The sequence below is a fragment of the Argopecten irradians genome, chromosome 6, assembly GCF_041381155.1.
Source record: "Argopecten irradians isolate NY chromosome 6, Ai_NY, whole genome shotgun sequence".
NCBI lineage: Eukaryota > Metazoa > Mollusca > Bivalvia > Pectinida > Pectinidae > Argopecten > Argopecten irradians.
The window spans coordinates 17,019,950-17,034,855 of record NC_091139.1 but is presented as its reverse complement, the minus strand read 5'-3'; the positions used below and the strand labels follow the sequence as shown (position 1 = coordinate 17,034,855).

General features: G+C 34.2%; 1 protein-coding gene across 1 annotated transcript; it reads right to left on the bottom strand.

Moving 5' to 3' along the window:
* Window positions 1-1,210: 1,210 nt before the first annotated feature.
* LOC138325181 (delta(24)-sterol reductase-like) lies at window positions 1,211-14,872 on the bottom strand. Its single transcript, XM_069270667.1, has 8 exons — window positions 14,541-14,872; window positions 12,535-12,796; window positions 11,592-11,710; window positions 10,904-11,170; window positions 6,962-7,102; window positions 6,159-6,356; window positions 5,188-5,366; window positions 1,211-4,620 (listed from the first exon to the last, which is right to left on the bottom strand). Exons 1-8 carry the CDS (start codon window positions 14,790-14,792, stop codon window positions 4,464-4,466), a joined length of 1,575 nt encoding a protein of 524 aa, XP_069126768.1. The 5' UTR covers window positions 14,793-14,872; the 3' UTR covers window positions 1,211-4,463.
* Between the last annotated feature and the right edge of the window lie 34 nt (window positions 14,873-14,906).

The following is a 14,906-nucleotide window of genomic DNA, read 5'->3' as shown; positions in this document are numbered from 1 at the left end:
ACCTGCTACCTGGTGATCATAGAGCACATACATGTATCATAAGCACCAATTCCGTGTTTTAAGGTCATTTATTTATACAAACTTGGTAACTCAGCATACTACAGGACCAATAACAAGTCAATATGTCTCCTGGTTATTAACCTATTTGACCTTGAATGAGAATTAAGAATGATATGAGAATTAAGAATGATAATTAATTTGAATAAAAGTGGTAGCCTTTCATCCCAGCATGCCACAGGTCCAATATCGACAAGGCTTATTTAGTTTATTCACAAATTGGGGCTACACTGGTTAAGATGTCTTGACATATTACCACAATCCCTCCACCCTCAATTTTTTTTTATTTCAATCCCATGTGGGGCAGTTCATAATTATAGTAAATTATTTGTGGGCAATTTTTGTCATGGTTTGGAGCTTTCGTGGTTAGTCTTGCTGTTTTAAAGAAACCATGAAAATAACAAACATTTCTTATACATGACGAACATTTCATGTCATATAGTATATTGTATGTATGAACAGCTTAATATCACTTACTGATGTTGCCTTTGTGTTTAATTTGATGTTTGTATAGGACACTTGAAAATTCATGAAGATAGAGATATACATGTATGTAGAACGAATATACGTACCCGGCCTACTATATACCTTTCGGCCAGGTATGAATTGGTCCCTATGTGTCGTAGTGGAGCACTGCCTCCGAAAATCACTCGGGCACAGTTTTCTATACTTTTTTGTAGGTTTCCAATTATTTCATGCGTATACATGCATGTATATATTATTTTTGTCCAAAAGAAACATAACGACCATTCTTAATATCTACCGTACCGTTCACAAGACCTCAATTTCACAATCTGTGGACTTGCCGTATAAATACCCCTCAGAAAGACCTCCATATGTACTATGTAAAAAAACATAATGCCTCGATGAGAATTTGATATTTTATGTGGTTCAGTTTGATTGCCTAGTAGGATGGCGATATCAAACAAGTACGATAAAATGCCAACAAACGTTTTATAATGGTTTGCATAATCATTACTTTGCTCCATTAGCAGTAATAGGCACCAATTGTAGCTCTAAAGACGACACCATTTTCTGTCCAAAAGTCTTTTGAGCTACGATATTGCAGCTAACATGTATGTTGTATTTTTGTCTCAATCCTGAAATTGTCAGGAAGATGAAAATTAACAAACAAAATAAAGTAAAACCATAATTAATATTGATAATTTATTCAATAAAACAACGATTATTTCACTGCTTTTAAAGCACAACTTAGGTAATGTAACTGCTGTAAACTACATCAGTGAATAATCTGATAATATTTAAACCAAATACATGTCCATGTCATGTAACTAAATTTTGTATATAAATGTAAAGCAAGATAACTATCGTTATTATTTCAAGACATTTTTTTTTTATCTGCAAAATCCATCACCAATATTATGATTTTTTTATCAGTTAAATAAATATTGTACACCACTTTTTGATTAACGTTAAATAATAATACTTATAGATGTGTAAAGACCTTGAACTGAATATAATACAAAGATTTCCAAAATGAAAACAGGTATAGAAGATTCATGCTTGTGAAAACATGTCATTCTAATGTCATGGAAAGACAATTTGTGTTTCAAGGACACTTAACACACATTACAAGACCAGTACAATACATGTCTCTAATTAGTTCATAATTACATCTCAGCTACTGGTAGGACTGATTATCAAGAAACAAATTAATAATATGTATAGAAATAAAGCAAAATGTTGTAAAAGTCATTAATATCAATATACCTTGTAGATTTAAAGTCAAATATTTTCACATCATATGTAAACCAAACAAATCTAATGATAAGCAACTTACATTGGTAAGTTTGAAAGCCAGGTTAATCTGCAAGTTTAATACATGTACATGAATATGAAAAAGAAGTTTTAAAGCCAAAACATCTATACAAAAATTGCATTTTCAAGAAATAAACATTGTACATTCAAATTAAATACCTGGTATTTGCAATTTAAAGCCAATTACATTCCTGTTAATATGAGGATCTATATTAAAGACATGTATGTTATGGCACAGTGTTAATTAATATAATAGTATACAGCTTAATATTATCTCCCTTTGAAAAACCCATCATTGTTGCTTTAGGAAGGCAGCAAGTCATTCAGGTTTGAAGTAGCTAGGCTTTGGTTACAGTCGAAAAATCTTGTTATCCATATTATAATTGGAATGTTTGTTAAATTAATATTTAGAATTAAGAGTCAAAAATACATATTTATTGTGTTACCATAAATAGATATTTACATCCATTTCAATAATAAAATATTTGTACAATTAATGGCAAACATAATAAAAAAAAAAGAAAAAAAAGTTGATATTGAAATATATTATATAAGCATTTAATTTAGTACATGGCTATAAAGAAGTATCGACAAGTTTAACCTTTCAATGATATGTTTAAATGATAAAACCCATTCAAAATATATTAATCCTTCATTTGTACCTGTTACGCTGGAAGGAAAGCACAAAGTCATAAGGATTTCATACTTCTGAGGCAATAGCTGATAACAATCATGATTTATAAATATCCCAATTGTCTCAATCTCAACAATATATGTAAGAAGAGAAGAGCGTAAAATTAAAAAAAAAACCCATTAAACTGTAAATATAAATCAACAGAGTACATCACATCATAATATGACAACTTACTGAATTCCAGGTGGAAATTAAAATATATTTCATATCCTGTATTATAAACATGGTTAAATTGTACTAAAGTTGTACATAAAGTATGTAAATCTTAAGGGACTTAAACAAAGAGACAAGAATATTGAGCAGAAAGTACCACAACACCATCACAGGGGCATGTAAATACCCTTATTAATTTGTCATTAGGATAAACATTTCTCCTTTGTGTATAATATTATTTCAATACTTTAAACCAATACTTCAAAGCTGTATCTTGAGACGTATTCAGTCTTTGCATTACAAAGTTACCTCCCTTACGCGTAAGTGTCTATCATGGCATTATTATTTTGTGAGCGAACTCGTATCATTTTCACATCAAAGTATGACGTTATATTCCCCAATACTTTATTTCACAATTATTACATACCCGTAAGGACAGATAACTCCTGTTATATGCAAATAAGAAATATTTAAACATTATCTGAGTAGATGTAAATTATAAATAATTATAACCCAATGTAGATATATGTACCACAATTAGAGTAAGAATGTTCTTTATAAAACAAACTAATATATGTATAGCTGTTGGCACAGTGGCTAGACAGAGATCAAAATTTACAAAATTGGTGAGAGTTGTTCTATCTGTATAGGGAAGTCATAATCAATTTTAATAAAAGCTAATTTTGATTTGTCCAGGAACCCAACTTCCTTATGAAATAAAATATGTAAAACACAACAATATCCTCAATATCTTTCAAGTGTAAATATTTTTGCTACATCTAGTTCATGTTTTGTAAGTATACAGTATAACTTAATTGTTTAAACCCGATGTCATAACAAAATCCTGGCACACATCAATTTGTCATGGAATTCCACCTCATAAAATAAAAATGAGCGTTATATCATGATAACTTTTTTCGCCATATTATAAATGTAATTTTTAACTCACAACAATTTACTACACTACAATACAATATCAAACAACACAATAAAAATATCAACAATAAATACTGGGTATCACACAAAACAAATTTCATTTGTTAAACTATTTTGTTAGTCAATCTGTTAGAAAATAAATCTTTGAAGAATAAAACCTGAAACAATTAATCTGGAATGTTGAAGAGAAAAAATAAACTAACCTTTATTGGAAATTTTTTGCTATACTTAATATATTAATAATTTTGTAAACCAAGATTTCTATTAAAACAAGAACTACAGTGTAATTGGAAGAATAGTTGTTGAGCAAGCGATAAAAGTTCTAAAAAGCTTTTTCCTGTCAAACTGGAGTCTGCAAAACCTCTGATCATTTCTGCAGGGAGATGAAAGTGTAAGTTTCTTCTCTCCCATTAGCATTAATAGCTTGCAAAATCTATCTCAATCTACTGCAAACCAACTTTCTTTCACACATGACTTACTTAAGTGAATTTCACGATCCAAGTAAAGTAGCGAAAAATGTATCTTTGGAAAATACGTTCTACAACATATCCCTTGATAGAAATTTCCATTAAATTGTTCAATTCAAATTTCTTCGCGACCTTGTTTTGAAATTAAAATTGCAAAATTTTATCACTGTGAAAGAAAGTTGTTTTACATATATTGTTCTAACTACTGGTAAAATGAATAATCTTTTATTATTGACACAATTAATTTACAGGAATTCTGTTTTCAAAATCTCTCATTCCTTTCCTATAAAGGATTGACATTTTCAAATTCTCTACCATCCTTCTCCATTGATAAGTTGTGGTCAGTTACAGATATATTGTATGGAAGCACTTCTCTCCTACGTCCTAACCTTACGATTGATCTTGTCGTAAACCTCAGGAAAGGCTCTCTCACAGTTACTCAGCTTCCTCCGCATTTTATCATACAGGGAGTGGTCAAACATCTTACGGAACTCCTCTCTTGTCAGGTAAGTGTCCGCATACAGCATCTGGAAGCTACGAGAACAATTAAGTATTAGACTTATTAATTCTAAAAAACATTTAAAGTTTCAGCATAGGCTGTTCTAGTAAATTTGATCAAAAACATAACACAATTATTTGATGACTTGATTGGGTCATTCGGTTTAATGTACGATATAGAAGGCAACCCCCCCCCCTCTCCCAGAGAAGAAATAAAGGTCAAAAGTGGTTAGGGGTCTTATTTGAAGGAGAGGTCTTATTTGCAGTGAAATACAGTATTCTAAACTGTATAAAACCTATAGGTCAATCTGGGGAAATAGGGTGATAATGAGTTGGCAATATTGTAATGCTGTCATTTTTTTTCTCAGATTGATCCCAAGATCAAATATGTACAACTAGGGTCAAAGAATGATCAACTTATTAATTTCTGAGAAATAGCAGTAATGGCAAGAATATTCCCTAGATAAAGTAAAATTGGAGTGAGGTAAAGAGAGAAATAAGATGATACCTGTAACCCGGCATGGACGTGAAAAGGTCAGGGATAATCTACCAAGAGATCACATGGATTATACAATTGATGTAAAATAGAAGTCATTCTTTTACCCATTGACTTTAGTGACGTATGCCTCCAGTCGACGAGTGGTCGGTATGGCATCAAAGTTGATTGCTTTTGGAGAACCATACGCTCCGATGTCTACGTACATCTCATCCTGATCTCCCTTTGGATGGACCATTCCAGGGTTATTGTACAACTTAAATGGGCACAGCCACAATGGGTACATCTAAATAACGATAAAAATTATCATAATGTGATGTGTCTCAATTAATCTAATTACATTTTGATACATGACCCTGTTATACAAAGAAGGCTACAATTTTAAAAGATAGGTCATGTAAGATTATTAATTGTTATCAAAACTAAATCACTCGTATCTATACCATATTTGCCATACTTAGTGCTCAGGGCGCTTAAAAAATTTTGAGATGCATTTGACTTTATTACAAGAAGTTTTTACACATACCACGACATAAATTTCAATGTTCATATAATATGGGATACAATGCAGATGTTATAAGCGTCACACTGTTCTATCCCGAGATAACTTCAGAAGAACGGATGGGTGCTTATTAGAGAAGGGGGCACTAATTACAGCAAATATGATCGTATTACAATCTTTAGTTGTGGTTTTAAACATTTGTGTAAAATTTATTTACGAAGTTATCATCTTAACTATGCAGGATATTTATTAAAACTTAATTATGTTTTAAAATATGTAGATTGAACTGTATGTGTAGAATCATTAAAATGCTTAGGTGATACAGTGTAACAATTATTTATGGATAAAAAATTTCTGCAATTTTAACTGAAAACCAGAAAATCTAATTTCACCAGTTTTAAATTTTCATAATCTGGCTCCCAGAATTTATATGAATCAACCATTGCTCAATCAGTAATTTGCAGATCAAAATTTTGCAATCATAGCTATGGCCCCCAAAATCACCAAAATATCACCCCTACAAAAATAGCCAGTTATATATGGCAAACTGGTTAATCCACTAAAATAATAGCTTACTTTGATTTCTTCATGGAAGACATTCAGAGCTTCTTGGAGTGAAGCCATTGGCACCAACATGTCTTGAATGATCTGGTATTTCTCATACATCCGCTTTGTTGTTTCTCCCTGGGTGAGCTTCAGCAGAGAAATCTTGGGTGGAACACTCCAGCCAAACAGGTACCGGAATATTGGATGGTTTCCAAAGGGAATAATGTCCTTAAGAACAATAATTTGATACATATAGGATCTTAAAATGAGCGTTCATTTTACATGAGATTTTATGAAAGGAGTTCTAGAAGTTTAAATTTCATGAGTTTCAGAAGTTTTGATTTTTGAAAATCCTTGGTGAGTATGGCGATCAAGTTTCATGAAATCTCATATGAAATTAACACTTTGAGATACTTTTTATCACAATGCCAACGCCAAAATGTGCTGTAAAAATCTAGCAATTTAAGGCAATTAAGCAGCTATTTTGACCCTCCATCCTCAAATCCTGATGTCAAGTCATTTTTTCCTGACTTTATTGTTTCTATCATTACGCGAATTTGATTTAATCAAGAAATTCGCAAAAGTAAATCACATTCAAAAGAAAGTTGATTTACAGTATATAAGATAGTGTAAACACCATATATTCTATCTTTGCTTATTACAGAGTTATCTGCCCTTGCTGTTAGATATTGATATTGAATGACATACATTTCAGAGAAAACTGTGAATTTTGCTCACAAAATAATGATGTTCCTATGGATACCTAACCGCAAGGGAAGTAACTCTGCAATATGTACAGATAGAATGCTATCCATTTATAAATAGCGCCTTACCTGGAGTTCCCAGAAGATGCTCCTCGTATGTCTGTGGTAGTAATGCCTGATCGGAATGTACTCCACGTCAGGTCCTTTCTTCAAGAATCCTTCAACATGTTTAAAGAACCATGGCTTCCAGAAATAACCAATTGGATTAATCTATAAAGAGAAATCAAGATCATACTTGTATGTTTTTTTTATGTTTTAAATATTTAAGTTAAAAGAGAATCTCTATAATAATTTTGTATTATCATAAATAAAGCATGGATAATAGTCAGGTACAAATCGTGGTTGATTGTTTTTTTTTTGGGGGGAACTCAGGTTTTTAACCTGGTATTTCCTATATATCAACATGGCTTTTGATCAGATGAAGAGTGGTTAAGGTGTTGTTATAACATAATCACTAGACCTTCATCTCTTAGTTGTGAGCTCAAAACTCACATGGAATATTTCTGAATACTTCAGCTTTTCTATACCTCCTTCACATGACATGTCCCTAAATGACTCTTGTGTAATAAAAATTATCATCCATCATTGGTTGGAATTGCACGACTTGGATTTCTTGTCATTTTGTCTTCAATGACAACTTAATAGAATATAGAAAATATTAACCAAATTTTTCCTACTATATTTTACTAATTTTTATTTGTTTTCATACTAAATCCAACTCTCTGATTGGCAGCTTCTTTTTCTTCATATACTATGAAGAAAAAATTCTAGAATTGCACGAAAATCCGACATAATCATGACGTCACAATAGAGACGTCGACATTGCATATTGATTTAGAAAAAATAATTCATTGGAAAATCAATAGAATTGTACATGTAAACATACTCCGTTTGTTCAAGTAGTCTGAAAAATTGATTATAAGCACTGATGTAACTATATTTTAACTTCATAGGGTTATGAAATAAATTTTGTTTGCAATTTTGTGAGATTTTGTGAGAATCGGCTACGCGGATACGCCGATTCTCATAGTTTGCAAACAAAGTTTCTTGCATAACCCTATGAAGTTAAACAAGAGGCCAATGGGCCTTAACGGTCACCTGAGTTCAGATACAGAATGAAATAAAGACATGCATATAAACACTATATATTGGCCATCAGGCCCTTGAAGTCAGTCAGTGATTTTATAAATTTGACTTTTTAATCTATGAAGATTATGTGAATTCAGAAGAAAGATTTTTGAAATGTTATCCATTTTGACCCCTTTTGGCCCCACCCCTCTGACCCCTGAGGTCGGCCAGGACCAATATGGATATGATGTTAAAATGTTATCTCAGGCTAATAATTCTAACCCAGATTGACTAATTTCCTATGAAAACTAAGCAAATAATGTTCCTAAATGTGTTTTTCCCTTATAAACTATAGTAAATTTGACCCCCTCCCCAGGGTAAAATCTGAGATCCCAGGGCCATGAAATTTACAAATTTTTGTAAACGGCCTTAAGACCTTCCAATCTATCAAGAGTATCCATCAAATCTGTGAATTCAAAAAGAATATTTTTGAAATTACCATTTTGACCCCTTTTGGCTCCGCCCCTCTGGCCCCTGGGGGTCAGCCATGACCAATATGGATATGATGTTAAAATGCTATCTCAGGCTAATAATTCTAACCCAGTTTGACTAATTTCCTATGAAAAATAGGCAAATAATGTTCATAAATGTGTTTTTCCTATATAAACTAAAGTAAACTTGACCCCCTCCCCAGGGGGAAATATGAGACCCCAGGGACATATAATTCACAAATTTTGTAAAGGACTTTAAGACCTTTCCATCTATGCAGAGTATTTGATTCTACCAGTTCCAGAATTTCAGAAAAAGATTTTTGAAGTTTTAACCTATTTGACCCGTTTTGGCCCCGCCCCTAAGGCCCCTGGGGATCAGTCATGGAAAATAAGATTCAATGGCCATCACATAGGAATAATTCTGACGACAATTGACGAATTTCCGATTATAATGATTAAATAATGCTCAAAAATGTGTTTTCCCTATATAAACTATTGTAAACTTAACCCCCTCCCCAGGGGGAAACCTGAGACCCAATGGTCATATAATTCACAATTTTCATAAAACACCTTAAGACCTGTCCATCTATGAAAAGTATTAGATTCTACCATTTCCAGAAGATTTTTAAAGTTTTAGCCTATTTGCCCCCTTTAACCCCGCTTCTCTGCCCCGAAGGGGTTGACCAGGACCAATATAGGTATATGATATTAAAATGTTATCTCAGGCTAATAATTCTAAACAAGTTTGACTCATTTTCTATGAGAATTGAACAAAAAATGCTCATAAATGTGTTTTCCCTATATAAACTATAGTAAACTTGACCCCCCTCCCCAGGGGGAAACGTAAGATCCCAGGGTCATATTATTCACAATTTTTGTATAGGACCTCAAGATCTTTCCATCTATGTAGAGTATGTGATTCTACCATTTCCAGAATTTCAGAAGAAGATTTTTGAAGCTATAGCCTTTTTGACCCCTTCTGACCCCGCCCCTAAGGCCCCTGGGGGTCAATCATGGATTCAATGGCCATCTCATACTGATAATTCTGACAATATTTGACTCATTTAGTATTACAAATTATCAAATAATACTCAAAAATGTGTTTTCCCTATATTTTAAACTATAGTAAACTTAACCCCCTCCCCAGGGGGAAACCTGAGACCCCAGGGTCATATAATTAACAATATTTGTAAAGCACCTTAGGACCTTTCTAACTATGAAGAGTATTTAATTCCATCACATATGTGAGTGGAGAAAAAGATTTTTTAAATTTTAGTCAATTTAACCCCTTTTGGCCCCTCCCATAGCTCTGGGGGGTGAGGACCATATAACTCACAATTTTGATTGGCCTTTATGCCTTAGAAGGTTTGTGCAAAATTTCATTGAAATTGCTTCAGCAGTTTTGGAGAAGAAGTCAAAAATGTAAATTGTTTACAGACATACGACGCACGACCCACAACGACGGACAAAAGGCGATTAGAATAGGTTACTTGAGACTTCGTCTCAGGTGACCTAAACAAGAGGCCCAAAGGGCCTTAACGGTCATCTGACTACCTTGGCAATAGTAAAATTAATAATATAAGGTGACCATGCCAGGATCATTTTCAATTTCTTTCAACAAATTTTATTTCAAACAAGAGGCCCAAGGGCCTTAACATATAGGAAATTAATTAGATGTAGTGTCATGGTAGCCATCTTCGATTTGGGATCAACCACAGATGTAACAATACTTTGTCGGGACCATGTCAGGATCATTTCATGCAGGTTTTAGCAAGAACTTGAGAAGAAGTTCAAAATGTGTTTTCAAGATGGTGGCTGTGGCGGCCATCTTGGATTTTGGATCGACCCGAAAAATAACAACACTTTGTCGGGACCATATCAGGATAATTTCATGCAAGTTTCAGCCAAATCTCACTGGTAGAACTTGAGAAGAAGTTCAAAATGTGTTTTCAAGATGGCGGCTGTGGCGGCCATCTTGGATTTCAGATCGACCCGAAAAATAACAACACTTTGTCAAGACCATGTCAGGATCATTTCATGCAAGTTTCAGCCAAATCGCACCGGTAGAACTTGAGAAGAAGTTCAAAATGTGAAAAGTTAAAGGACGGCGCACGGCGGACGACGACGGACGAAACATGATGACTAAAAAAGTAACATCAATGCTAAAATTTTTTAGTGTAAATGATTAAAGCAGCTACATAAACTATTCAATCAAACTACATATATATTTTACCATTTTAAAGGGGATTAATCATCCGATTAATTGATCTAGAAATATTTAAATCAAAAATTGGATCAGATGGGGTTTATCTAGTAGCTATTGATTCTTGCTGATCATCAGTGCAATACCAAATGACTCGGTGTTAGTAGGATATAATACAAAATAAACTTGTACCGGTAGTTCAATAAGATACTGAACAAACTAATTATTTGAGAAATATCTTGTAGTTACCTTATCAAAATCTGCTTCATCTGTGAGGTTACCAGTCATTATGACAGCGGTATTCTTTGAGTACACAAGCCCTTCCACAAATTGGTTATTCTGTTTTTTCATCGTCTCCCTTTCAAAAGTATCGACCATGTCCTCTTGTGAGTAGACAGGAGTATATTCCATCCGCACAAAAGTCTTAGCTGGAATTATCTTCAATTCTGCAGAAACCAGGAATCCGAGTGTACCATAGGACCATGGCACAGAGTAGAAGAGCTCCTTGTTTTCTGTCTGTAAATAAAAACAATTTCAAATGGTAATCCATCTTTGTATATTGCAGTTTCCTCCCTTCAGATAGGTATTCATGGTGACGTCATCATTTTGTGAACAAAACTTCTCTTTTTATTTTATATACATACTGTCTAGCTGGTCATTTTTGTACGAATGTTTTTTTTTCTTCTTTTTTTTTTGCTGTTTCACAGAATATCACTACCAGATGTTGAGACCATGATGCATCTGTATAATCCATTCCAAGATATGTAGTGAGCAGTCGCATATACTGACTGCCTAGGAACTTTTATAAAAAATATCTCAATTTTTTAATCTTCATCCAAAACATTTTGTATATAGCCTTCAAACACTTCTCAGTGACAATTTTAAATGATCATATTGTTTTATCACAACCTTATAGTCTACTATATATCATAATTACCGCTGAACACTTGACTACGCTGCCATCTGCCATGACAAGTTCATAGCCCACACAACAGTGCTGGAACAGGCCATGCTTGTGTGAGGAGGTCTCTATACCAACGCCCATGATCAAACCACCTGCAAAAATATCAAATTGTGTTAGCAAACATGAATCTGTGATGATTTCAATTTCATTTGCTGTAGTGACCACCTTTGTATAAAGACCACCTGCTTAATACATTTGTTTTATATATGTGTTTCTCAAATATATATTTTATTGACCATCAAGTGTGTATCTGGAATTTTAATGTCTTTGTATGTTATTTTGTACTATTCTAGAATATGTGTCCGACCATCACCAGAAATTGTTATGTACCTGTAACAGTTGAAAATAAACGTTGAAAGAGGACAGATGTATTTTTGTTTCACTGCAAGCAAGTCCCCACAATTAACTAATTTAAACATGACACATTTATTGTAAGATCACTTTTCTAGGGTATCAAATAACCAATTTCAACATAAATCAATTTGTGTATAAAGACCACCTGTCTATGAATACCATTTTCCTCTGTTCCATGAGCGGTCTTTATAAACAGGTTTTAAAGTAAAGCGCTGTTATCAAATATTATTAGGGTCGACCTTCGTATTTTCCATTGCAGATCACGGGAATAAGATATCATGGTAAAAATTACAGTAAAACCTGCTGTAGTGACCACCTCTTTATAAAGGTCATCTGACTAATAAGACCACTTTATATTTCTTGACTTTTTCTATGAAATGACCAATTTCGATCAATACAATTTAACTTGTGTATGAAAAAGACTATATAGCTATAAAGATATTTTTGATGCCCGTTTTAGATAATCAGGTGGTCTTTATAAACAGGTTTGACTGTTTGCACCGTAATGCTCACTGCAATCTAGATATCCACTGATACAATCTTGAAACTACACTACACATACCCACTGTAAGATCGTCCAGTTCCGGTAAGACGGGTAAAGTCCAGCCAAGCGGATTGAGAAAGGCTGAAATCTGACCCATGCTGACCAATGGCTCAACTCTGACTGTCTGATTGATGGAATCAATTTCCAGGATGTCCACCAAGTTCACTTTGATCTTACGGCTACTTTTTTTGTAGAGACCTTGTCGAAAGCTGATTGTCATCCATCCTGGACGGGCTGTACACATTTGTCTGCGGCAACCATCGCTGTCCCATTTTTTCACCTGTAACATCCAATTCAGTAAAGAATAGTCTAAGGATGAAAAGTTCATTTTCTGTATACAACAATTACTATTGTACTTGCCAATTTAAAAATATGAATTATAAGTGGGGAAAGGGATCGGAGATCAAACAAATGTAAGTAAATGACGGACAGACTCCCACAGGATGTACCAAATCAAGTTCACCTGTCTTAATTAAAAGGGCAAGTCCTGTTAACCCAACACCCAACCTTCACAGCACAACAATCAGAAATTGTGCACCCTTGGTCCAGTACGAATAGCCCTGTAGAATTCATAAATAAACAGCTGCTGGGTGAATAGCAATTTAGAATTTAGGTACCGGGCTGCTGGGAGAATAACCATGTAGAATTTAGGTACTCAGCTTCTGGGCGAAAAAGCAATTTATAACTTAGGTATTCGGCTGCAGGGCAAATTATCATTTAGAATTTAGGTACCCCGCTGCTGCGTACTGAATAGCCATGTAGAATTTAGGTACTGGATCGGCTGCATGGCGAATAGCAATTTAGAATTTAGGTACTTGGCTGCTTGGCGAATAGCCATTTAGAATTTAGTTACTTGGCTGCTGGGCAAATAGCAATTTAGAATTTAGGTATGGTCAAGTGCCCTAAATTTGTCAGGGACCTGTTTCGTCATGTTTACAATTTTGCTTATATCTCATGAACTATCGCGTGATTTCATAAAGAGTGTCGTCTGCCAAAGCAGATTTGATCAAGGAAGATTTGTCTTGCTTAAAAGGGTGTGTGAGCTATAACCAAGTGATTTTATAAAAATGATGTAGCATTATACCCCAAAACGAAGGTATTTTCTTAAGTTCATTTTCAATAAAACTTTAAAACCCTACCGTCAGCGTTTGACTGTCCATGTGCACTGATCAGCAGTATGTCAACAAAGTACCGGAAGTCACGTGTCTGATATCATGTGATTCATTGCCGAAATTTTGTGTTATTACAAATTATTTTGGTGATTCAAATTACCCGAAATTTTTGGTGCAGCACTGTTGAATACATAACGTTATTCTATGTAAACAGAGGTGTTCGCCACTTTCAATGACCAATAGGTTTTAAGATTTAAAATCAATGTAACTACAAGAAATTTTCAGCTAAAACACGATCTCACAAGCGCCTACTGCTCATCATTTATTTGGAATGATCTCAATTTTCGTAATAAGCGAAACACCCCCTCTGACGAAAATAGGTCCCTTTTGGGTCGGCCATCACCCAGCGACCGGCTGTTAGAAATCTACCGTATTGCGATAGATACATAACGAATTGATAGACAACTTGTTGTACAAGTAAGACAAAATACTATATACTTGTGTTGATAAAATTGTTACATTTTATTTCCTGCTGGTTTAATTGTTTATATCTGAGAGGATTTAATTACCCTGACGAATATTGGTCCTTCAAGGGTACTCGGCTGCTGGGCGAATAGCAATTTAGAATTTAGGTACTTGGCTGCTGGGCGAATAGCCATTTAGAATTGTGGTACCCAGAGCTGAAGGCGAACAGTCACTCCAGTTCTTTAATTTAATCTGCAAGCAAGATCTGATTTGCTTTTGCTCCGGGAGAGGGCTAATATATAGGCATAGCCTGTTTCTCAATCCTGATTGTAATATTACAATAAAATATTCTGAAATGAAAAATCTTTCTTGTTCTTATTTTTTAAATACAATTTTAACAGTGTGTATAACAGTGGGAAATTATTTTACTATAAAATGAACATATACCTGATCTTGAACATCTTTCACTTTCTTGTCATGTTGTTTTGGGGCTGAATTCATCTTGAAGACAATCCAATTACGAAAGTACATGAAGAAATCATAGACAACAGACATGGGCAACAGAAACAAACAAACGAACACCCATCTATAATTCTTGATGACATATTCTAAACCCCGATAGTTCATCCATCCTATCAGCGAAATTAAAGCGGAGATGCCGATAAAGGCAGCGCTTTGCAACGAAAATTCAATCGCCATGGTATTGTTTCACGGCTGAAACCACCTGTCATCCCACCGCTCACCGCTTGTTGGTATAAAGGTCAAGTCAGGGTCAAGGCTACAAGGTCGCGTCGTTGGCAACTTCCTGCTTTT

Excerpts from the sequence above, each read along its gene's own strand:
- LOC138325181 (XM_069270667.1), bottom strand. The coding sequence starts at position 14,792 with ATGGCGATTGAATTTTCGTTGCAAAGCGCTGCCTTTATCGGCATCTCC. Across the intron at positions 12,797-14,540 it reads TGAAAGATGTTCAAGATCAG|GTGAAAAAATGGGACAGCGA; the intron begins GTATATGTTCAT and ends TGGATGTTACAG. Across the intron at positions 11,711-12,534 it reads ACTGGACGATCTTACAGTGG|GTGGTTTGATCATGGGCGTT; the intron begins GTATGTGTAGTG and ends ATATTTTTGCAG.